Source organism: Dermacentor andersoni, chromosome 8, assembly GCF_023375885.2.
Source record: "Dermacentor andersoni chromosome 8, qqDerAnde1_hic_scaffold, whole genome shotgun sequence".
NCBI classification, from domain to species: Eukaryota; Metazoa; Arthropoda; class Arachnida; order Ixodida; family Ixodidae; genus Dermacentor; species Dermacentor andersoni.
In genome coordinates, this window is record NC_092821.1 from 34,157,964 (window position 1) to 34,177,384 (window position 19,421).

At 44.3% G+C, this 19,421-nt stretch overlaps 1 protein-coding gene across 1 annotated transcript; it reads left to right on the forward strand.

Moving 5' to 3' along the window:
• Positions 1-91: 91 nt before the first annotated feature.
• LOC140212843 (synaptogyrin-like) lies at positions 92-19,183 on the forward strand. The gene is made up of 4 exons (XM_072289632.1): positions 92-795; positions 7,446-7,665; positions 9,098-9,237; positions 11,171-19,183. Exons 1-4 carry the CDS (start codon positions 697-699, stop codon positions 11,393-11,395), a joined length of 684 nt encoding a protein of 227 aa, XP_072145733.1. The 5' UTR covers positions 92-696; the 3' UTR covers positions 11,396-19,183.
• Positions 19,184-19,421: the final 238 nt, after the last annotated feature.

Genomic DNA, 19,421 nt, shown 5'->3' on the forward strand with positions numbered 1-19,421 from the left:
GTAATTAAGTAATAACACAACGCGTAATTTCGGTTTCGGTACCGTCTAAAACAGCGACAGGTGCAACAAAATCGAGAAACAACACTTATCGGCTCTTTAATTAATGCAAAAAGCAATGTAAATGAACTATTAATGTTCACAATTTTAATTAGGGTGTACAGCTCAAGATAAAACATTAAACTTTAGTTAGTATTAAGCGGCGCTGACGGCGCGTCCCACTGTTCTACTGCTCTCCATTCGCACGGTGATGCCAACCTCTCCGCGCAGGAATAAAAAAATAATAATAATTGAAAGAAAAAAAAGTGAACCGATCAAAATAAGAATCTGTGGCGTGCCCTCATTCAGTGTTCGCGGAGACGAGGTTCCTAGCGGCCCAGATAACCACCCCAGTTCCTCCCACCGTGGGGCGTCGGCGAGGCGAACAAAGTTCCCAGCGATGGATCGGCTGGCATGAGTGGCGGCGTTCGCCTCCTTCAAGTGAACTTCTCCTCAGCGCAGCGCGCGCTGGCGCCGAAGACGCTAGTTTCGCTAAAAGCCAATCCAACGAACGCGAGCCCTCGCAGTCGCACGCGATACACCGCCGTAGTCGTCGACGAGTGAATTCACGCCGGTTTCTCCCGCCGAAGCCGTATAGGAAAGTTTGTGTGTGTGTCAAGTGGACGTCGATAGCGCCGGTGACCGAACGACCGATCCAAGATGAACGGAGGAGCGTACGGCGCTGGCAAGGCCGGCGGAGGATTCGACCCGATCACTTTCGCGCTAAAACCGCAAGTCATGCTTAGGATATTGTGCTGGGTGAGTCGCTCGGTCCCTCAATCTCGCAACATTCTGACCGCGGGCGAGAGAGATCGCCCGCGCAGCCTGTTTCTTTGTCGAGGTGCCGCAATCGCGAGTGGCGCGGCGTGCATCTGTGTGTGGTGGTTCGGGGGAGGCTATATTGATTTTTCGCCGCGGACGTTCCCTGCTCGATTCGCTGGGAATGGCGGACCGTGTCCTGCCGGGCCGGCGGGCGATGCTGCGCGGCTGCTAAAAACGCTCTCGCGCCCTTTGCGTGTCGTGCGTATCCGGCGCGTTCTTTTCCAGCTCGATGAGTCGGCGGCATGCGGGGACGCGCGTTCGAGCATGACCGCGCTTTCACTTTCGCTTTCCGAAGAACGCCGACGCGCGCGGGGAGAAGGGAACGCCGCGCGGCGAAGCCCAACCCTGCTGGCCCTGCTGTGGGATGCATGCAGGCGCAGCGGACTTCGCGCGCGATATCGAGCTGCTCGCGTGCAGTGAATTATCACTCACTGACTGCACTTCGAAAAACGTGGGGCGGGGCAGTAAAAACTGGCGTGCGAATGAAGGCGATTACTCTTACGCACAGCTGCGTTGCACGTGCATGCATTTGTGCCGGCTTTTTCTCAGAGTACTTGCGAACGGCCAGACGACAAGGCCTTAAGAGAGAAAGGGTGGGAGCGACTGTTTATAAACGACGCGCTATGTTTGCAGTTCATTGAGCATTGAGATCGCAGTATGTATTCGTAATTATGACGCTTAAATAAGTTTGTTTCGCAGGTTTGCTAGAATTGTTGGAATCGATATACCATGGAAATTCGCTCACGTACAAAGACATGCAGTGAACATGGATATTCCTACTCATAAGTGGTGCACAATGAATTTGTATTTAAGCTTGCTGGAAACGCACATACATCGAAGCATGCGTTTCAGAAGTGGCTATTATAATTAGCAGCACATATAAGAACATGATGTATAACTCTTTCTCCAAAATGGAAAGGACAAATAATTTTTTATAGCCGGTGCACTCCATATACACGTACACAACATACACAATTTGTGGCACATATGCATTACGTATAGACATGCATACAAAAAAATAAGATGAAGAAAATGTAATTAGGTGTATTCTTCTTTATGCAGTTAAGTGCATATTTGTCTGCATGTTTTTAGGTAGCAATAAAGAACATGTGATTTAGTGATCGCCTACATACAATCTATGAATTTTTAATGCTGATGTTATACCTACATCACCCATATTTTTCTCTTTATTTCCTTAAAGACCCCACATGGGGGTATTACATAAGGGGTGGGATTACAACAATAGTTAAAACAATATTAGTTAGGGTGAGAGAATTGCTGACATTTCTTTTGTGAATGCAGATGAACTGGTGATGGCAGCGATGTCATAAGGAACACCATTCCAGTCTACAACTACACGAGGGAAAGACAAGGACGAAAAAGTGACAGTGCTCATTTTGGGGCGAGCAACACTTAATAAATGACCAGTACGACGTGATGTTCGTGCCAGCGGTTAAATGTATGGTGCAATGGCGAGCAAAGTATAAAAAAATTTGTGAAATAATAAGCTGGCGATGCAACAGCGATACGAAAGAGTTAATAAATTGGTGTCTGCTTTTAAGGATGATGCGCTGATGTTGTAAGAATATGCTGAGTGAATGAAACTAGCTGTGCGATTCTGTATGGCTTCAAGAGTGTTAATAACGTAAATTTCATGCGGGTACCAGATAGCAGAAGCGTATTCAAGTTTAGGTCTGATGAACGATTTGTATGCTAGTAGTTTTACGTGGGGAGCAGCTTTTCGTAAGTGGCGTTTAAAAAAAAACCTAGCTTTTTGTTAGCAGATGTTATAACGTTATTCACATGCGAACACCAGTCAAGGTCATGAGAAAGTGATGCCTAAGTATTGGAAAGATTTAAATGGTGCAATAGACTTGTTTTCTATTACTTAAGAGATTACGAGAGGATTTTGACCGCGGGTTACTGACATTGCTTTGCATATAGAAGGACTTAGTAGCATTAGCCAGTCATCACACCAATTTTGAATATTGTTTAGGTCGTTCTGAAGTAATACTTGGTCACTGATGTTAGTTATGGCGTGGTAGACAACACAATCGTCAGCAAATACGGGGATGTGACTAGAGACATTAAGTGGTATATATTAAGAACAGGAGGGGTCCTAGCACAGAGCCCTGTGGAATGCCTGATGTTACAGGAAGCTGGTTAGAAGCACTATTATTGATTTGTACACACTTTGAGTGATTAGTAAGAAATCCTTTTATCCATCTTAGAACATTAGGGCGAATATAAAACTGTGATAGTTTTAGAAGCAGGCATTGATGGGCTACTTTGTCAAAGGCTTTTGTGAAATCGAGGAAAAGTGCGTCAGTCTGTGTATTAGTATTGAAGTTCGAATGCAGATCATGAAGAAAGATTGCCAACCGAGTTTCACAAGAAAATCCCTTGCGGAAACCGTGCTGTGATGAATGAAAAAAATCGTGTGAGTCGAGAAAGTCCATTAATTGTGGTAAAATGACATGTTCCATGATTTTGCAAGGGACGCTTTTTATAAAAATCGGGAGGTATTTTAGTGGCGAGTTCCTACTACCTGATTTGTAGACCAGAGCGACCTTGCCCACTTTCCATTCGATCGGTAGGTTACCTGTGGTTAATGAATAGGAAAACAGCAAGATTAAAAAAGAAGCAGAAATGATTTTAGTGTTCTTTAGGAGTATTGAAGCAGTTTTGTCAGGGCCAGCAGACGATGACATCTTGAGGTTTTCTATTATGTTGCAGATACCGTTTAATGAAAAAACGATTGCAGGCATTTAACATGGTAGGAGCAGAAATGCTTTGAATGGGCGTATCGGATTCCATGGTGAAAACTGAAGAAGATGTTGCATTAAAAATGTTAGCGCAGTCAGCGTCTAATAAGGGATCACCCATTTCGTTTGGGATACTGATAGTACGGGGTGTGTGGGGATGAATGATGTGCCAAATTTTTTCGGGTTGTCAGTTATCATGCAGTGAAGGTCGTTATGATAAAATGAGTGTTTATGTCTGCGGATAGCGTCCAAGTAGACATGCTCAGACTCGTAGTATCTTTCCCAGGAACCGGGGCTTGATTTCATTCTTGCAGGTTGAAAAAGACATCTCTTTAGATTCTCGAGAGTTTTAAGTGTTTTGTTAAACCATGGCTGATGTCGGTTAGCACGAACAGTTATAGTTGGAATGTACTTCTCTGCTAGGGCGTTAAGTTTATTCTGAAAGAGAGACTGCAGTTGTTTTCCACAGAGCGCAAATGAAAACTTGATTCAAATATTTTATAAACGTCGTGTCGTTCGTTATTTATGCCTTTGTCATAGAGGCGGATCACCTTTTTGTAAGAACGGCGTAAGCTGGGAATAAAGGTGAAGGTGACATGGATTATTTTATGATTACTAATTTGATCATGATCAAAGTCCAGACTGTTTCTACTTAAGGTCCGAGATCACGTGACTATTTCGTTTATCCTCCTCCGGTCCCAGTGCTTGCAGTCTACCAGAAGTTAAATGCTGCCATCTATTTCAATCTGTGCATGGCACACAGAGTTTTCATAGCAAGGAAAAAATTGCCTTTCACCGTGGTGAAGAGCAGATTCAACAGGGCCACACAGGACATGGAAAGAAACACAAGCACAGGTGTGCTAGCTGCTTGCTATAAAGGTACTTCCTGTGGTGATGCCTTAACTCTTCGAAATACTAGGTGGAATTCAGCTGCATCCAAAAGGTTTGTGAGAACGCAAAAACAAGAAACAAGGAAAGCGATGGCAAGAACACTGCAGGCATACCAAGATTTTCTTTGGCATTATTTTTTTTTGCGCAAGACGTCTAGAAAAGGGTTGCCGTAAAATTTATGGTAAATTGTTGTCACCATGCATTGATGTGTGGGGTCAAAAGCCATGTCTGAGCGGCATTACATGTGCAGGGTTTGCACAACATCAGGGATGCAGCCTCGAAAATTGGTGTGATTAGCTGTGTGCTAGGACTGTGTGGGACATGGGCGTAGTCCACTACAGATAGTCTGCTAAAACTGTTACAGTTAGACTTAACTATAACTAGCACAGATATGACAACTCATTGGATATAGTGATGTAGACTTAAGTGTTCCTTCTTAAGTGTACGGTTATAAGAAATATTGGATACAATAAAGCTATTGCAATATTGGATGCGACTCCATTATTAAAGAGATTCACCTATAGGACATAGTCCATGACTATCTGTGTCTGAGGACTAGCCGCTGGTTAATGAATGCCGCCATGTGCTGTCAAGATGTTGCACACAGGAGAGGCAGAACAAAGTGAAAGTGAGGTTATCATTTTTTTCAGTTGCTTTATACAGTATCAGGTTCATGCTTCATTTACATCTGGTCTTAGATGTGAAAGACTTAAACTTAGCATATCAGAGCTGTCCCTCACGCATGTGTCTCAAAAAACAAAGGCGCGACATGCCTTATTCTTATAACCTTGCTCATTGCCATTTCAAAGCTGTTCTGTGCATAGAAAATAGCCAGTGGTCTACTGTGGTGTTCCTTGGACTGTGGTCAGCAAACTTACAAATGTCCTCAAGTGAATAATCGGAAGGGGTCTGCACTGACGACTCTAGAGGCACGATTGACAGCTTGCACAGCTGAGAGATAGGTGACTAGAAAGCCATTTACAGCAACATCTCTGTGTAAAGCTGCATTCTTGTCATAGATTCATCTGACCAAAAATTTAAAAAAGAAGAAAAAAGAAAAATAGACTTGACTATAAGTGAAACTGTAGTGACTAAGATTGTTGTCACCTGAACATGGTATCAGAGCTCTTGTTCCCAGCATGCAACTCAATCAATGCCAAAATCAAAATGTGCACGAGAATTGAAAAATCTAACACATTGCTCTGGCAGCTGAGGTATCAATGCCTTTTATCTGTTGTAATCCTAAATCGTCCGACTCTTTATCAGTATGGTTTAGCATAAAACAGTAGAAACTTGCACAAGGAAACCTCTGAATTGACTGTGGGTTGGTCAAGGGGTCTCTCTCTGATGGCTATAAATGTGGGGGGACGAACATCCTTGTTAGCTTCTTTGTTGTTAGTCTATTACGATTGGTAACAGATATCAGGTGAAATTGAATACTTTTAAGTATATTGTGAAGTCAGATGGACTGACAAGGTTAGAAAATTCGCATGCAAAAAATGGGTGCTGTAATAGGATAGGGATACTCGAAAATCCTTGCGAGGGTGATTTGTCCAGCATTGGACCAGCTGATGGGGCTGGTGGTGATTGGTCTAATGGCTATAAACTGACCACGTGAAGAGGAAAGATTTTAAGCTAGCTAGGATGAGCACTGTTCAGAAGGACTTTTGGTTGTCCAAAAATACTGCCACATACAATATTTGTCACAGGTGTCAAACCAATGTATGAGTGACCAAATCTCAACTAAGTTAGCATTGTAATGCCCAAATACAGTTCCACATCAGTGAAAAGTACAACAACTTGTTCCTCTTTATTTCTAGCCATGGAGAGTACATTTGTAAAAAAAAAAATGCATTTCCGAGCAAAAATTTAATTGGGGCAGAAATTAGTAATTGGCTTGCTGAATTCTTCACAACTGGTTGAGTTGAAGGGATGGAGACCTTGTTCCAGCTTATCAAAAACACTAAAGCGTATGTGTCAAGTTTAGCATACTTAAATCAGAAGTTTGTGGTATCAAACTAGGCATAGTAGAAATGATATGTTAGGCACTATAAGGTTCTATTATCAAGCTCCTATTCTCCAGAGCAACTCGCAATCAGCCTATGAAAGATGCCATAATGGGGAGCTCCGGATTAGTTTTCACCACCTGGAGCTCACGTAACCCCAAGTCTACATACACAGAGACGGCAAGATCTTTTGCAGAGCCTTTGTGTCACGTCTCATGCTCTGACACCTTTCAGAGTTTTTGAGTATTAAGCAGCACCCTCTTAATCTGTTGGGCTTTAGAGCTACCAATTTCTACAGAGGTCCTAGGCTGCAGCTCCACAACATATCTCATCGTAGGTGCTGTGGATTGAATTACTTTGAATTGTACGTGAAATGTATGTCATGCTGTTCAGAAGGATATGTTACCTTCAGTTGCGACAACTCGTTGCCTCAAAATATGTGCAGACATGAAGGACAACTTGCAAATGCAAACTACTCTTAAACTAGCAGTTGTCTTCTCAGTCTGCTAATTCGCACTTCTGCTGCAAGTTGTCAGATTCCAGTATCAACCATTTAGTGTACTGCAAAGCAGGAGTGATTAACGGCAGTCAAACAAGGGATGTCTCAAGCGGGAGCCAACATTTCGACAGGGACAACATCCGTTCGAGTCCCTGTCTTTCTGTGAACCTCTGCCATGTTTGAACAAAGCAGAAAGCAGTGCAGCTGAGCATTGTTATAACAAAGTCATATCCAGCATGAAAATGACTTCCCTATAAACATATATTTGTTATATATACTATATTCTTTATGTTGGATAATTTGCTGTATTGAGGTTTTATTCATATACTAAAGCAAACTGTGCAGAACATTGGTTACATGACTGCGCCAGTTCTGTGTTTTGCTACTTATTGCTTTCCCTTGCCTCTGAACCATTTTTCTCCGCAGCTATTCGCCATTGTGGTGTTCGGGTGCATCTCGTCTGGTGCCTGGGTGGACGAGCGGTGCCAATACAACAGTGACTCCAATGCTTGCAACTTCGGCGTGGCCGTTGGAGTGCTCGCCTTCCTGGGCGCCTGTGGTTTTCTTGCCATTGAGGCCATGTTCGAGAGCTTCTCCAGCATCAAGATCCGTCGCCGGGCCGTTGTCGCCGACATGGCATTCTCTGGTATGTCCACAGCTGTCTGCGTGTGTGTGCTTTTTACTCGCTTTTCTTTTTGACCATCAAATCGCTTCTGGCATTGGGCATTCAAATCTGAGACAGGCATCGTCACAGAATCCCAGATGCCATTCGTTTTATCCACAAATATGTACGCAGGCTTGCTGCCACTTTTTGTCGCCAGCTGCACCATAGATGACCTGCAGTGATTTGGTCATGATGAAAATGTGTACGATACAAGATGGCGTGCACTTACCAAAACGCAGGTGCAGTGATCACAGCACAGACCAAAACCTTGATGGGCTTGTGCCAGTTCACAATAACTAATTTATAGATGACTAAAGTGAAAGATTAAGCTAGTATCTGATCGCTCGTAATCAGTGGCAATGAGTCTGCTAACCAGTGGTTACAGCAAGTTGCTTATGTAGGTCATGGTCCCTGGCTGCTAGCCTCTTCCACATTCTGTAATGTAGTCTGGTGCAACCCATGATGTCGCAGTGGCTTGAGAAAATGCTGCACTTCACATTTATTGAATCTGATGTTATAAGCACACTTTTTACCAAAACGGAAGTACCCTGCATCTGCGGATGTATTGAAAGAAAATAATCACACTAGACCCTCATTATAACCAAGTTTGTAACCAAGTAATCAGAACAGGTGACAAACTTTGTCCTAATAAAAAGCAGTTTTTTGTTAAGAGTGAGGAGTTCCTACAAGGAGCCATAGTATTGCAGGAGGTAAGCTCCGACAACTCCGAGGCTTTCAAAATGCATATTGAAATAACGCTTGATAGCGGTAAAATTTCAATGGTGAAATTTCACCAACACCTGTGCTTGATAGAAAGGAAAGAAAAATATTGCCATCAGTCCACTGATTGGTCTCGTGTAGATTTCCCATTTCACATTCTAGAACGCACTCGCTGTCAGTCCAGTCTTTTTCACTAGTTTCACTCCAGTTTATTTACTTCACTAGTCTTCACTCCAGGTGTGTTTATTTCTGTTGTTTTAGCCTGCTGAATGCTTTTGTAATAATGCTCTTATAATGATAGGCTTTATTATTATTTGCTTTGTTGTTCACAACTACCACTGCAGCACTTGCGCCCTTCCTGTTATAATCCCAAGAGGGATTGACAGCATGTGTAAATGAATGAATGAATTGAATGAATGAATGAATGAATGAATGAATGAATGAATGAATGAATGAATGAATGAATGAATAATCAGGTCTAAAGTGCATGTGTTGCAGTTGAAACCATGAAAAACTTTGAATAAAACAATTTTGTTATAGCAAGAGCTTACTGCATACTGTTAGACACATGCAGCACTGTATGCTAGCTACATCTAGACCACACTAATCTCCTGCTGCGCCCTGGTATATCTAGGAGTTCACTGCTCCTCTGCTATACGAGGGAGTTACATGTGCTCTGGTTTGTTGCGTGCAGGCCTGTGGGCATTCATGTGGGTCGTGTGCTTCTGCTACCTGTGCGACGCCTGGCGCAAGTCGGACATGCCAAGCGATGGCTACGGCCTCAACAACATTCGAGCGGCCATCGCCTTCAGCTTTTTCTCCATCTTCACGTGGGTGAGTGTGGGCTGTGGCTTAGTACTCCTTGCCTTCCCAAACTTCATCGCGCAGTGGTTGCCTTGGAAAAGCCAAGGCAACCCAACACAGGCGAGCAGGAGGAGCGCACTGTGAAGAGTGCTCTGACAGAGCCACGAGCACTTGCGGCACCATTTCATGGCAGAGGCAAGAACCTGTGGTTAGGCCGATTGTCAAGTGGTCTGTTGTTCATCACTGCAGCTCATGGTTTCCAGTCGTGTACCACTTGACTGGCATGCACTTGCCGGTTATATGGTTCCTCCTGTATGAGTAGTGCAAAACTGCGCTGCAGAAACATCGGTAGTGAAGACAGCAAGTTAGAAAATTCAACATAACTCGAGGGAGTAGGTGAAACTTCTATGAGGTGTTGAACATTAATCGTTGAACACTGATTGCTGGCAAAGAACATTTTCTATGTGCGACTTCATTTCGTACAGGTATCAATAGAGAGTTTAAACTTAGCCAAGAAGTGTCATCATGGACATGCACCATAATACCAGGTGACATGACCAAGACTTAGACCAGTAGTACTACTGGCGACATCAGGCAACACAGCGATCAAGCACAGCGTGCAAGAAACATCACTCTGTTCTGCAACACTTTGAGGATGGAAAAAATGTGTGTGATTATCTTACTTGCTGCTGGCATGTTTACGCTGGCAGTGAAGTGGATACACATTTGGTAATTGCAGTAAATGTTTTGCGTGCTTTGGTTTAACCCGCTACCACAGTATGTCCCCATTAGTAAGCACTGCTGCTTGCATCTGTGCCTTCCATTATGCATCTACACTACAGCATGTCAGATTTCATTCTGTCAGGTCATTCCTGTGCTGGCATTTGTCACATGGCCGCAAGATTTGCTGAATATCGGTGCGGAAGTTGAAACTTAATTTGTGTACTACCCTCATGCTGCTGTGATGGCTGGTGCTGAATGCTTCGTAAAATAAAACTGAAGGTAGTACATCCAGAGCAACTGCTGTACTATTAGCAGATTGCTAATTTAATGCGAGCAATTTTTTATGCACACTTGGGAAATAAAGGAGGCACTGTTTTAGAGCAGAAGACGATACACGCAAGTGCTTGCATGTGTAATATTTTGTTGAAATAAAAATAAATCAAGGAGTTATCATCACCGTTCACTGGTGATAGCTACCCTTTTCCGTTCGGTTATTAAAAAAGACAAAAATAACGATGTATATTCCTGCAATAGATAATGTTTAAATAAAACAATTATTTTATCAGCCTCTTGTTTTAAACCACTGCACCTTTTACAGTGCACTTACTACTTACTGCAATTTGCCTGCAGCAAGTCACACTTGGCAGTAGCTGCCAGGTGACAAAGGAAAGTGTCAATTGAATTTGATGGCAGTGTCAGTCAGTAAATAAGCCAGCAAATTTATTTTAAGTAATATTTGCAAAACCACATTAACAGGATCAATTGTCATGAGGAAAGGCAAGATGGCATCACGCTCGACACCCAAATGGCATGCTGCGTGTTCCAAAGTGCTGAGAATGGCGATGCGTTGGTGTCTACAAGATGCCCTTCATTGAAAGAGAAAGAATAGCATTTTCCATAAGCAGGGATGCTCAGATCACTTGAAATCGCAACAAATCGGCTCCAGAAGTAGTGCCGACCCTGCACTGAGTATTATTTTATTGATTTTTGAGACACTACCATTGAGGCTTCACACTTCAACACAGTGAAGTGAGTTCGAGAAACACACTCGCCGGTGAGCGAGTTCTTCAGCAAGTGTCACTAAGCCTTCCTGTGTGACAGGCTGCGAGTGTCGCTAATGGCGAAGTGCATTCCCTCAAAATGGTGCTGAATTTGTCCGTCTGACAGGGGCACAAGCCAGCGAAAGCAGGGCTCGTTCTTTGGGAAGAGCACTCTAGCACAAACCAATGTTACACCGCAGGTGGGCTGCGTGTTGCTTGCTTACCAACGCTACCGACAAGGCGCTGATGCACCCTTCATGCCGAGCTACGAGGCTGACCCAACCGGCATGGGTGGTGGGGGGGGCACACCCTTCACTGGTGGCTACCCTGGGGACATGGGCGATGCCTACCAGGAGCCTCCCTTCTCCACCAAAGCTGACCCCGGAGGCATGGGTGGTGGAAACTTCCAGGCACCGGCCTACTAGCCTGCCCCATGTTCCCCGTCTGTGATCCCTCTAGCTCCCTCTCTTTTGGGCCCTCCTCTACTCCTTCAACCTGTATGCATGTCTCCAGCCAAGGGGAGGGAAAACTGGTGATCTACGTGTCTTCTGTCTGTGTGTCGGCCGTGCACGCAAGAGCAGGGCCTCGTACTGTGTGTACAGCTGGGAGGCCCCCCCGTTTCATATCTTCGCCACTATACGCTATCAAGGAAAGAATTTCGAGCCGAATTGTGCGCCATGGAGTCCTCTCAAACCATTCTATGCAGAGTGTGACCAGGGTGTTTGTTCCTAGCGTGAAAGTACTTGTGTGATGACAGCTCCAAAGAGACAAGATCTGGCTGGAACTAGGTGTTTGGTGTCCTTATGAGCAGTTTTTCTTTTGCACTCACTGACAGCGTAAATTTTGCTGTTACAGTGCTTTCTGGTTGTGTAAATTGAAGGTCCTGCCCACTGTATATGTAACATGTGTCGAAGTAAAATAATTGCAATGTTGGCTGGACAACAAAGCCTAAGAAAGTGTGTGATACTTTGCTGCTTACAGAGAAAAAAAAAAAGAGAAAGGCTTAATTAACTTTCTTGTGTTGTTACTAGGTGGCGCGAATGTCGTCTTTCTTTAAGTTTGACTGTATGTCAGGATCTTGCATAAGGGGCCTCACAGCCGCGCACAGTAGGAGACTCTGCTATGGGTGTACGGTTACTGTTTGTGTATTCGGCCAGAGGAAAGCATGGCATTTGCTCTGGCTTGCCTGTAGCTGGGAGAAAGAGCGGGGAATTAAATTAGGTTTATTACTCTAGGCAAACCCTACTTAGCAGTACGGTGACAATGAGGTCAGTAGTGGGTCAGTTGCTCGGCTTGTACTTAACCTAAAGTATCGGTACATTTGTTGAAAAAGCTTGTGCAGTCAGGACATCATGCGTTCGACTTACAGCCACTGGTACTACCATAATATTCCGTGTCACCGCCCACCCCACCAGCGGATATAGCTTGTCAGGGAAAAATGGGGTGAATGATTTCTCCACGTTCACAAGACATGCTTGCATTGCCGACAGGAATTAGTAAGCAATACGTTTGTAAGTGTTTGCCAGAGAGAGGAATGTGCTTGCCATACATCACTAGTGAACACTTACTTTCGACAACAGGCAGGCAGACATGTTGCTTACAGTCACTGTTTTTGCAGTCACAAGTCACAGTTACAGTCACAACAAGAAACATGTTGCTTACAGTCACCTACAAATTGCTCCTTGCACGAGTGTGCAGCACTGCGCGATTTGTGGTGCTTTTGCCTGGCAGCTCATGATCTCTCGGTGTGTTTTGTCGAAGTGATATTTTGCTACACAAGGGAGGTGGGCACAATTTGGGTATTGGAGATGACTCGGGATATTGTGGTATAAATCCTGGAGAATGAGATGCAGCAATGCTTGTGTACTAAAACTTAGAGACATTTGCAGTTTTTTTTAGGATCCACGTCGGACATTCTCTCTCTTTGCCAACACGTTTTCTTTCAAGAACAGGATTGAACACAATGTGCAGAATACCTGGTGGAAAAAAAAAAAAGTAAACAAGGCGACGAAAAGTGCGCAGGTCGTCTGGCTTACCCATTGAGAACAATGGTATATCCCCAGAGGCTGTACGAGCCTGGCATCCTTCTAGCATTTTTGTTAAAGGGCTGATGTTTGCTTGAAAACTTATCATTGCGACGTACAGCTAGTGGAAACTGTGTGTGGATGAAATTTCAGATATTTTATGATTGCCTGTGTACTTTATGTGCAAGTGCCATGTTTCTCTACAAGGCCACAGTGAATGGCTGTGTAGATTTCAAGTGTACTCTGGGTTGTGTTGAAGACGGTGTGCGTTTCCCCAAGGCAGCTTAGTCGAGTAGACACTCCATCGCTTTTCCCCGCAAGAAGAGTCTACTCTTTCTTACAGACTGTCTATCCAGGAACTGACTTGCATGTCGACGGTTGATACAGTGTTGATGCTGTTGACAGCCTATATATGTTGGAGTGTAAGAATACTAACAAACATCTCCTGCGCAGAGGAAGGAAACCAAATATCGAGCATGGGCTTGACAAATGCTTAATGCACGCTCAAAAGGCGCTCGACATAAGTCAGAAGTGGCATGGAAAACATCTGCGAGAACAAATGTTGTAGATGACAGCACGCGCGTTCCGAGACACTGAAGCTGCATCATGTGCCAGTATCCTCACCATTCCCACTCTAGTTTTTCGAGCTACTAGGGCAAGCAATGGACTTGTGGCTAATCGAAACCTTGATCGAAATGACCATATTTCCAGACTCCAGATAATGAAACCCCGTATTACACCCATTTCCTACACACAAAAAAATTTACACGCTTTGGGGCTTATCTCGTCCCGCAACGATAATTGTCATCTGTCTTGCCCGCATTTCCTTTCTTGAACACTGCGAGCCCGGTACTTCCTAGTCACAAACGGCTTGTGCGTTACCAGCGTGACACAGCATTCTCGACAGGAAAGTAGCGAGTGCCACGTTTTCAATAAAGGAAACTCAAGCACGGCAGATGACAATTATTGTCGTGGGACAACATAAGCCCCAAAGGGTGCAAACCTTTTTAGGAGCGTACACTTTGGAAAATTCGGCGCCCTTTAAGGAGCAACTTTGTCTCTTGGTGTCAATCTCGTGTGCATTTCTCCCAACACTGCCAGCCCAATACTTTTCTGCCAGGAGAGCCATGCTAGCCTGTTTCACAGTATTCCTGCCGAGAGTGTGGCTGGTTCAGGAAATGCGCACCAGATTGACAAAAACCATTGATGCATGACCAGAATCACATGCAAGAAGGTGTATAATCTTAAAGAGTGTAAAGTGTGCACAGGCTCTCAGAGCACCTGTGTGAAGCTTATCTGCCACTATCAGGAACATCTGTTGCTAATAATGGCAGGGGTTCTTGTTTTTAATAAGAACCAGAGCATCACAATATTTTGTAAAACTGTGGAGAGCGGTGCCAGTGATGGTGATCGTAGCAAACAAAAGTGCGACCTTGTGGGTGATGTAAGAAAGGCGCACCCCACAATTCACACGCCCATATTTCTGCTGCAGGAAGCAGAGCGTGACGCACATACTGTTGTGCAGTGCGTTCACTGCTGTTGCAAAGTTCATACTCCAGAAATTTCTGGCGTGCCACCATTAGGTGCTGTCGTGAACATGCGTGGTTGTGGCAGAGTCTCTAATTACAGAACTTCTGCCATCCTTTCTTCACTGTCCAAGTCTTGGAGGCACTACCTTTCAGCCTCAAGCGTAACATTGCCGCAACCTTTACTTGCGACCTTGTGAGGTCGCTCACAAGGTCAAGGGGTGCACATTGGTGCCACTGAATTGCAGGCAAAACTGAATGTTAGCTGTTGTTTTAATTACCGAATTATTTTCTGGGTGATCTCATTTGGCACTACGTGTTCTTATATATTGTGGAGGACAATATGTACTGCCAGGGACGAAAGTTTGTGGACTGTGCCCGCAGAGAAAATGCCGAATTTCACTGTGGCCCATGCATGCAGCTTTCTACATAGAAGGGACCATTAAATTTGTTCGCCCAAGAATGCTAGTGTGTCACTTAATTCCCGGTGGTGCACTGAATTCGATGAAACCCTTCATGTTTTCACATCACATGCAGTCCAGAAAGTTTTGTCCCCGACCCCCAGGTCATTACTTGGCCATAAGCATCTGCCAAGAGACACTTTTGTGTTCGTCATTGGTTCCAAATGGCATGTGTAAGTAGGATGGACTATGACTCTAGTCAAAGTACATTATTTTCTGTAACATTTTTGTCCTATTTTGAGAGGTTGTGTTGGCACAACGCCTTGTTAAAGACATGTTGCAAATCGTTGACGGCGCTTTTGCACTTCCAAGTGCATGCAATGTGAGTATCTCCCTTGGAGATGCATTTCAGTGATGTTCATTTGCATTTCAGTTGCAATACTGAAGGTGGCCAACACCATGAACTGTCCCCTCTGTAAACTATTACTGTCAGATTGTTGCACTGCAGAGCCGCTGTCAGTGTAACCATGAGATTCTTTTTGTCCGTGCAGTGCTGCCGCGACGATAACAGGCGCACAGTGGACAAACTGGCACAACCTCGGCATATCTAGTCTCTGCCCAGAGAGCTATGCTCGGTGGCAGAAAAAAATGGACGGTGTTGAACACGCCGTTGACATTCCACACTGTTCCTATAATCTTGTCAAAATGTTGTCCTTGCTTCTCTCCCATCATTCAAAAGTCATGCCCGCACAACTAGACTCGACGTCAAAAGGTGCCAGCATTAGAATGATGAACAACCGCGCACACTTTCTCTGTGCTTCTAGTCGTCGTTACAAACCCTGCTGTGTCTTAAACACTCGTCAAAGAAGTCCGTGCCCATATATCACCACTTTCTCTCTCTCCGCGACTTGCGATTACTTCCGTCACTCGGTAAGAAAAAAAAAAGACTGCAATAACAAAAATGTATTTTTGTGCGAGGCGTGCACACACACACAATAGACTCCCGCAATAACCGTGCCTCGGAAGGAAACGTTTGGTCGGCTGTCGTGTGCTGTCTTTGGGCATACGTTGGATAAGGAACGCATTTTTCCGCTCCTCAGTGGCTAACTCGCGATCTGCCCAGCTTTCATGACCCCATATCAACAATGCATTCATGAACTAACATAACACATTTGCCTGTTTAAAACCGTTTTGGCTAGGTTTTAAATGGACAAGGGATCTCCATTTGTTTCTTTGTAGTCCGAGACACGTTCTGTTGGAACAGCATGGCATTGAAATATAGCTGCACCTTTAGAAAATGTGGCCCTATGTGTATGTTTTAAAAGATGTTTCTTTTTATCCTGTCAGCCGCCACCGCCACATTTCCAATCTTACCTACAGCAAAAGCCACCCAAATTTACGACATGATTTTCTGTAGTGAGGAATGAACCACAACCTTCTGACAAGCTTCCCTTCCATGTCGTGCGGAACATCTGGGACCTTTTGTAGCAGTAAATGCGGCCCTTGGGCAGATGGGCAGAACCTAATGTCGCTTACTTTGTAGTCTCTGATTTATGGCGCAACGTGGAGATGAACTTGCAAGATGTTGATTTGTTCAGACACATTTTTGCACCTATCGCAAGTAATCTTCAAGTACGCTAGAGTCAATGCAAATCAAACTCAATGCAGGCTGGACATTGCTACATGTTTCTTGCAAGTACGCTTGACTTCAGTCTCGCAGTACTCAGCTGCGCTCTGCATTTTACTCTTACTCGAGAAATTCAGTACTGATCAGCCTCGCGAACGATTGAAAGTGGCCGTGTTACAGAAGGTATCACAGCAGGCACTGCGGTCCTTAGAAAGTAAGACATAGACAGATGTCATAATTGGCAAGTCATTGCAAACTTTGACGGTTTGATTTACGACTTGTACTTATGTGTGCAATTTCATGTGCAATCTTTTTAAGTGCAATTTCATTTCACTGAATCATGCTCGTTAATGTTTTTTAAGGAGACTGCCACCATCACACTGTTTCCCTTGCACTTGCATCCTGAAAGCTGTAACTGCCATAGGTGACGCTCCTTTAGAATGATGCCAGTAATCAACAATTTATGCCTTTTTGCTTGCTTTCCCGCTGATTCTGATGGCCAGAATATTACCATACAAAATAAAACCTATTATCAAAATTTTTTAAGCACTTTCACCACTGCACTGAGGACACCCAGACAGCATGATGGATGCTCGTTCCAGCATCTGCAGCCAAGCCGAAGGAAAGTGCTGATGCCAAGCTGTCAAATTTGCAGTTTATGAAGAGCCATCATTACCGCCTCACGCATGCATTAAGCTTCCCTCGCTAGCTGCTTTTGTGAGCAAAATGCCATGCAGATAATGTGCAGACATTTCAGCTGTGCTCACTGTTGACATTCTACTGGCTTACAGTGGTGATGTCGCGCCAAATTTTCGCAGCCGTAATCTGTCCCAATCTTGAAGGTGGCTACCAAAAATCTGCTAGCTTGCCCAGTGTAACATGCCCCGATCGGTATGTGGTCATCTGGCATAAGAACAAAAGGCACATGTCTGCTGAGGAACTGAACACAATGTACACTGCTCACGGAATGAAATGGGACACGGGGAATTTAGTAGAACCCTACGTATGTGCAAAGTACGTGAGAGCACCATGTCATGGCGCTAGGAATTTGGTCACCAAAGGTGACGAGGACTCCGATGTAAGTGTACGCGCCAGAATTACGTCGATGTGACCCGAACTGCAGCCAGTTCAAACGAAAGTATGCAGATTACTTAGTCCTAAATTGACGCGTTTCGTTCCGTGAGCACTGTGCAACATATTATTCCAAAGATGGATTTTTTTTTTTGCTTTTTGTATAATGCATCCGCCTGATTTTAAGGGAGCTAACGGTCCTGAAAGTCTTAAAGTCAGCAGCGATCGTAATAAGTGAGTTTATCTAAAACTGCCTGAATGCGAGTGTCGACTGCTCAGAATTGGCGACTGCAAAGCAGACGAGCAGTAGATTACAGCAGCACATGGCATTCGTGAAATTTGTAGAGTAGGACGTAACCCGACAGAAGTGAGCAAACAGCGCAGCCATACGGAAACACCCGTCAGCTCCATCTGTCTGCAAACTTTTTCATGTTGGCCTTAACTGAGACAGAGCCCGTTTGAGCAGACGTTACACACCCAAGGGAAGGCGTCGTGTACCATATTCTCAATGTAAACACACCTATTCACTGGTCAATGTTGTAAATATTACAGTGTCTCTCGCGTGCCTGTACATATATGCTTGTGACATCCGTATCGCATATGCCTTGTTTACAGTGCAGAGGACATTTGCAAGCAGGCTGGTGTCGTTCTATGTGTTCACTGCAGCACAAAGCAGCTTCCAGAACCTTACCGACGAGTTGCAGCGAGGCAGGCAATTTGTGCATTACATACATTTCTCACACAAGCTAGGCCCATGGACATTTTTTTTTTTTTTGCATTACAAAGACTATTTAGAGGTGCCGTCTGTCAAAGAGTCAATCTTCACCTTTTTTTTTGTTGTTCCAGTAGAAATGTAAAATGGCTTCTTGCTGACAGTGACTAGCTCAAGTGTTTTTAATGCCTACACCATTGTGTTTCCTTCTGCTACATAAGCGTGACGAAGCACTGCATTATTCTTCACCTCAACCAAAAGCTTCTTTGCATGCCACATGTTTTTTGAGCCAGACTGAAAATGTGGGTCTCCAGAGCTTTGCGAACGACACGCAGAGGCCGTTCCACACATTCTGTCCCACCCAAGAATGCATTACACGCCCTCTGATCAGCACTTCGGCACCTAGTGTACCTTGAAGCTTTTAGGAAAGATAAGCATGTGCGAGTTATTTATGAAATGCGCGGCAGCTGTTATTTTGGCGGCTAACACTTATTTCCCATTGCGTAGCTGCCGACACGAATGCACGGCAACTCGTGGGCTAGCAAGCTGCAATCAGTTAGGATGCCTTGGTTGTAAAAGCTCGCATTTGATTTCTCCGGTGGTCACGTGCACCTTGTTTGCGTGTTTGTTTCATCAGCAGTATGTTTGTGACACGAGTGCATTTGGTGGTTTCGTGTGAGGTTTCGCGAGGGTTTGCAATTTTTGTTCATGGTGTCACGGTTGCGAAATAAAGAAAAATGCTCTAGATGATGTTTGTGCATGTGCACGTGTGTGATATAACTATTATGTAGTTGGAGGAAGCAACATGTTAATGTAACTAGTTGGGAAGAAATAAAGGATGCTGTCACACCAGCGTTTGCTTGGTCTGCAATTTGGGTCAACACTGTTGAAATCCATATGCCAGTCCCACCGATTCAGTGCGGCTATCAGTCCATCATTACAGGTCTGGCACACCGCTGAGAGCAGAATGTCAGACCGGTACTTTTTTTTTTTTGTATTATTTCAGCAAAAATGGTTCAGTTCCGGAGCAAAAAAAAATGACAGTCTACTGGTCTGTTTTTGCATTAGCTAAAAATAACTACAGGAAAAC

What these genes read in the sequence shown, in the direction of transcription:
- LOC140212843 (XM_072289632.1), top strand. Translation starts at nt 697, where the DNA reads ATGAACGGAGGAGCGTACGGCGCTGGCAAGGCCGGCGGAGGATTCGAC. An exon ending in CGCCGACATGGCATTCTCTG is followed by an intron (nt 7,666 to 9,097) that starts GTATGTCCACAG and finishes TGTTGCGTGCAG; the next exon opens with GCCTGTGGGCATTCATGTGG. An exon ending in TTTTCTCCATCTTCACGTGG is followed by an intron (nt 9,238 to 11,170) that starts GTGAGTGTGGGC and finishes GTTACACCGCAG; the next exon opens with GTGGGCTGCGTGTTGCTTGC.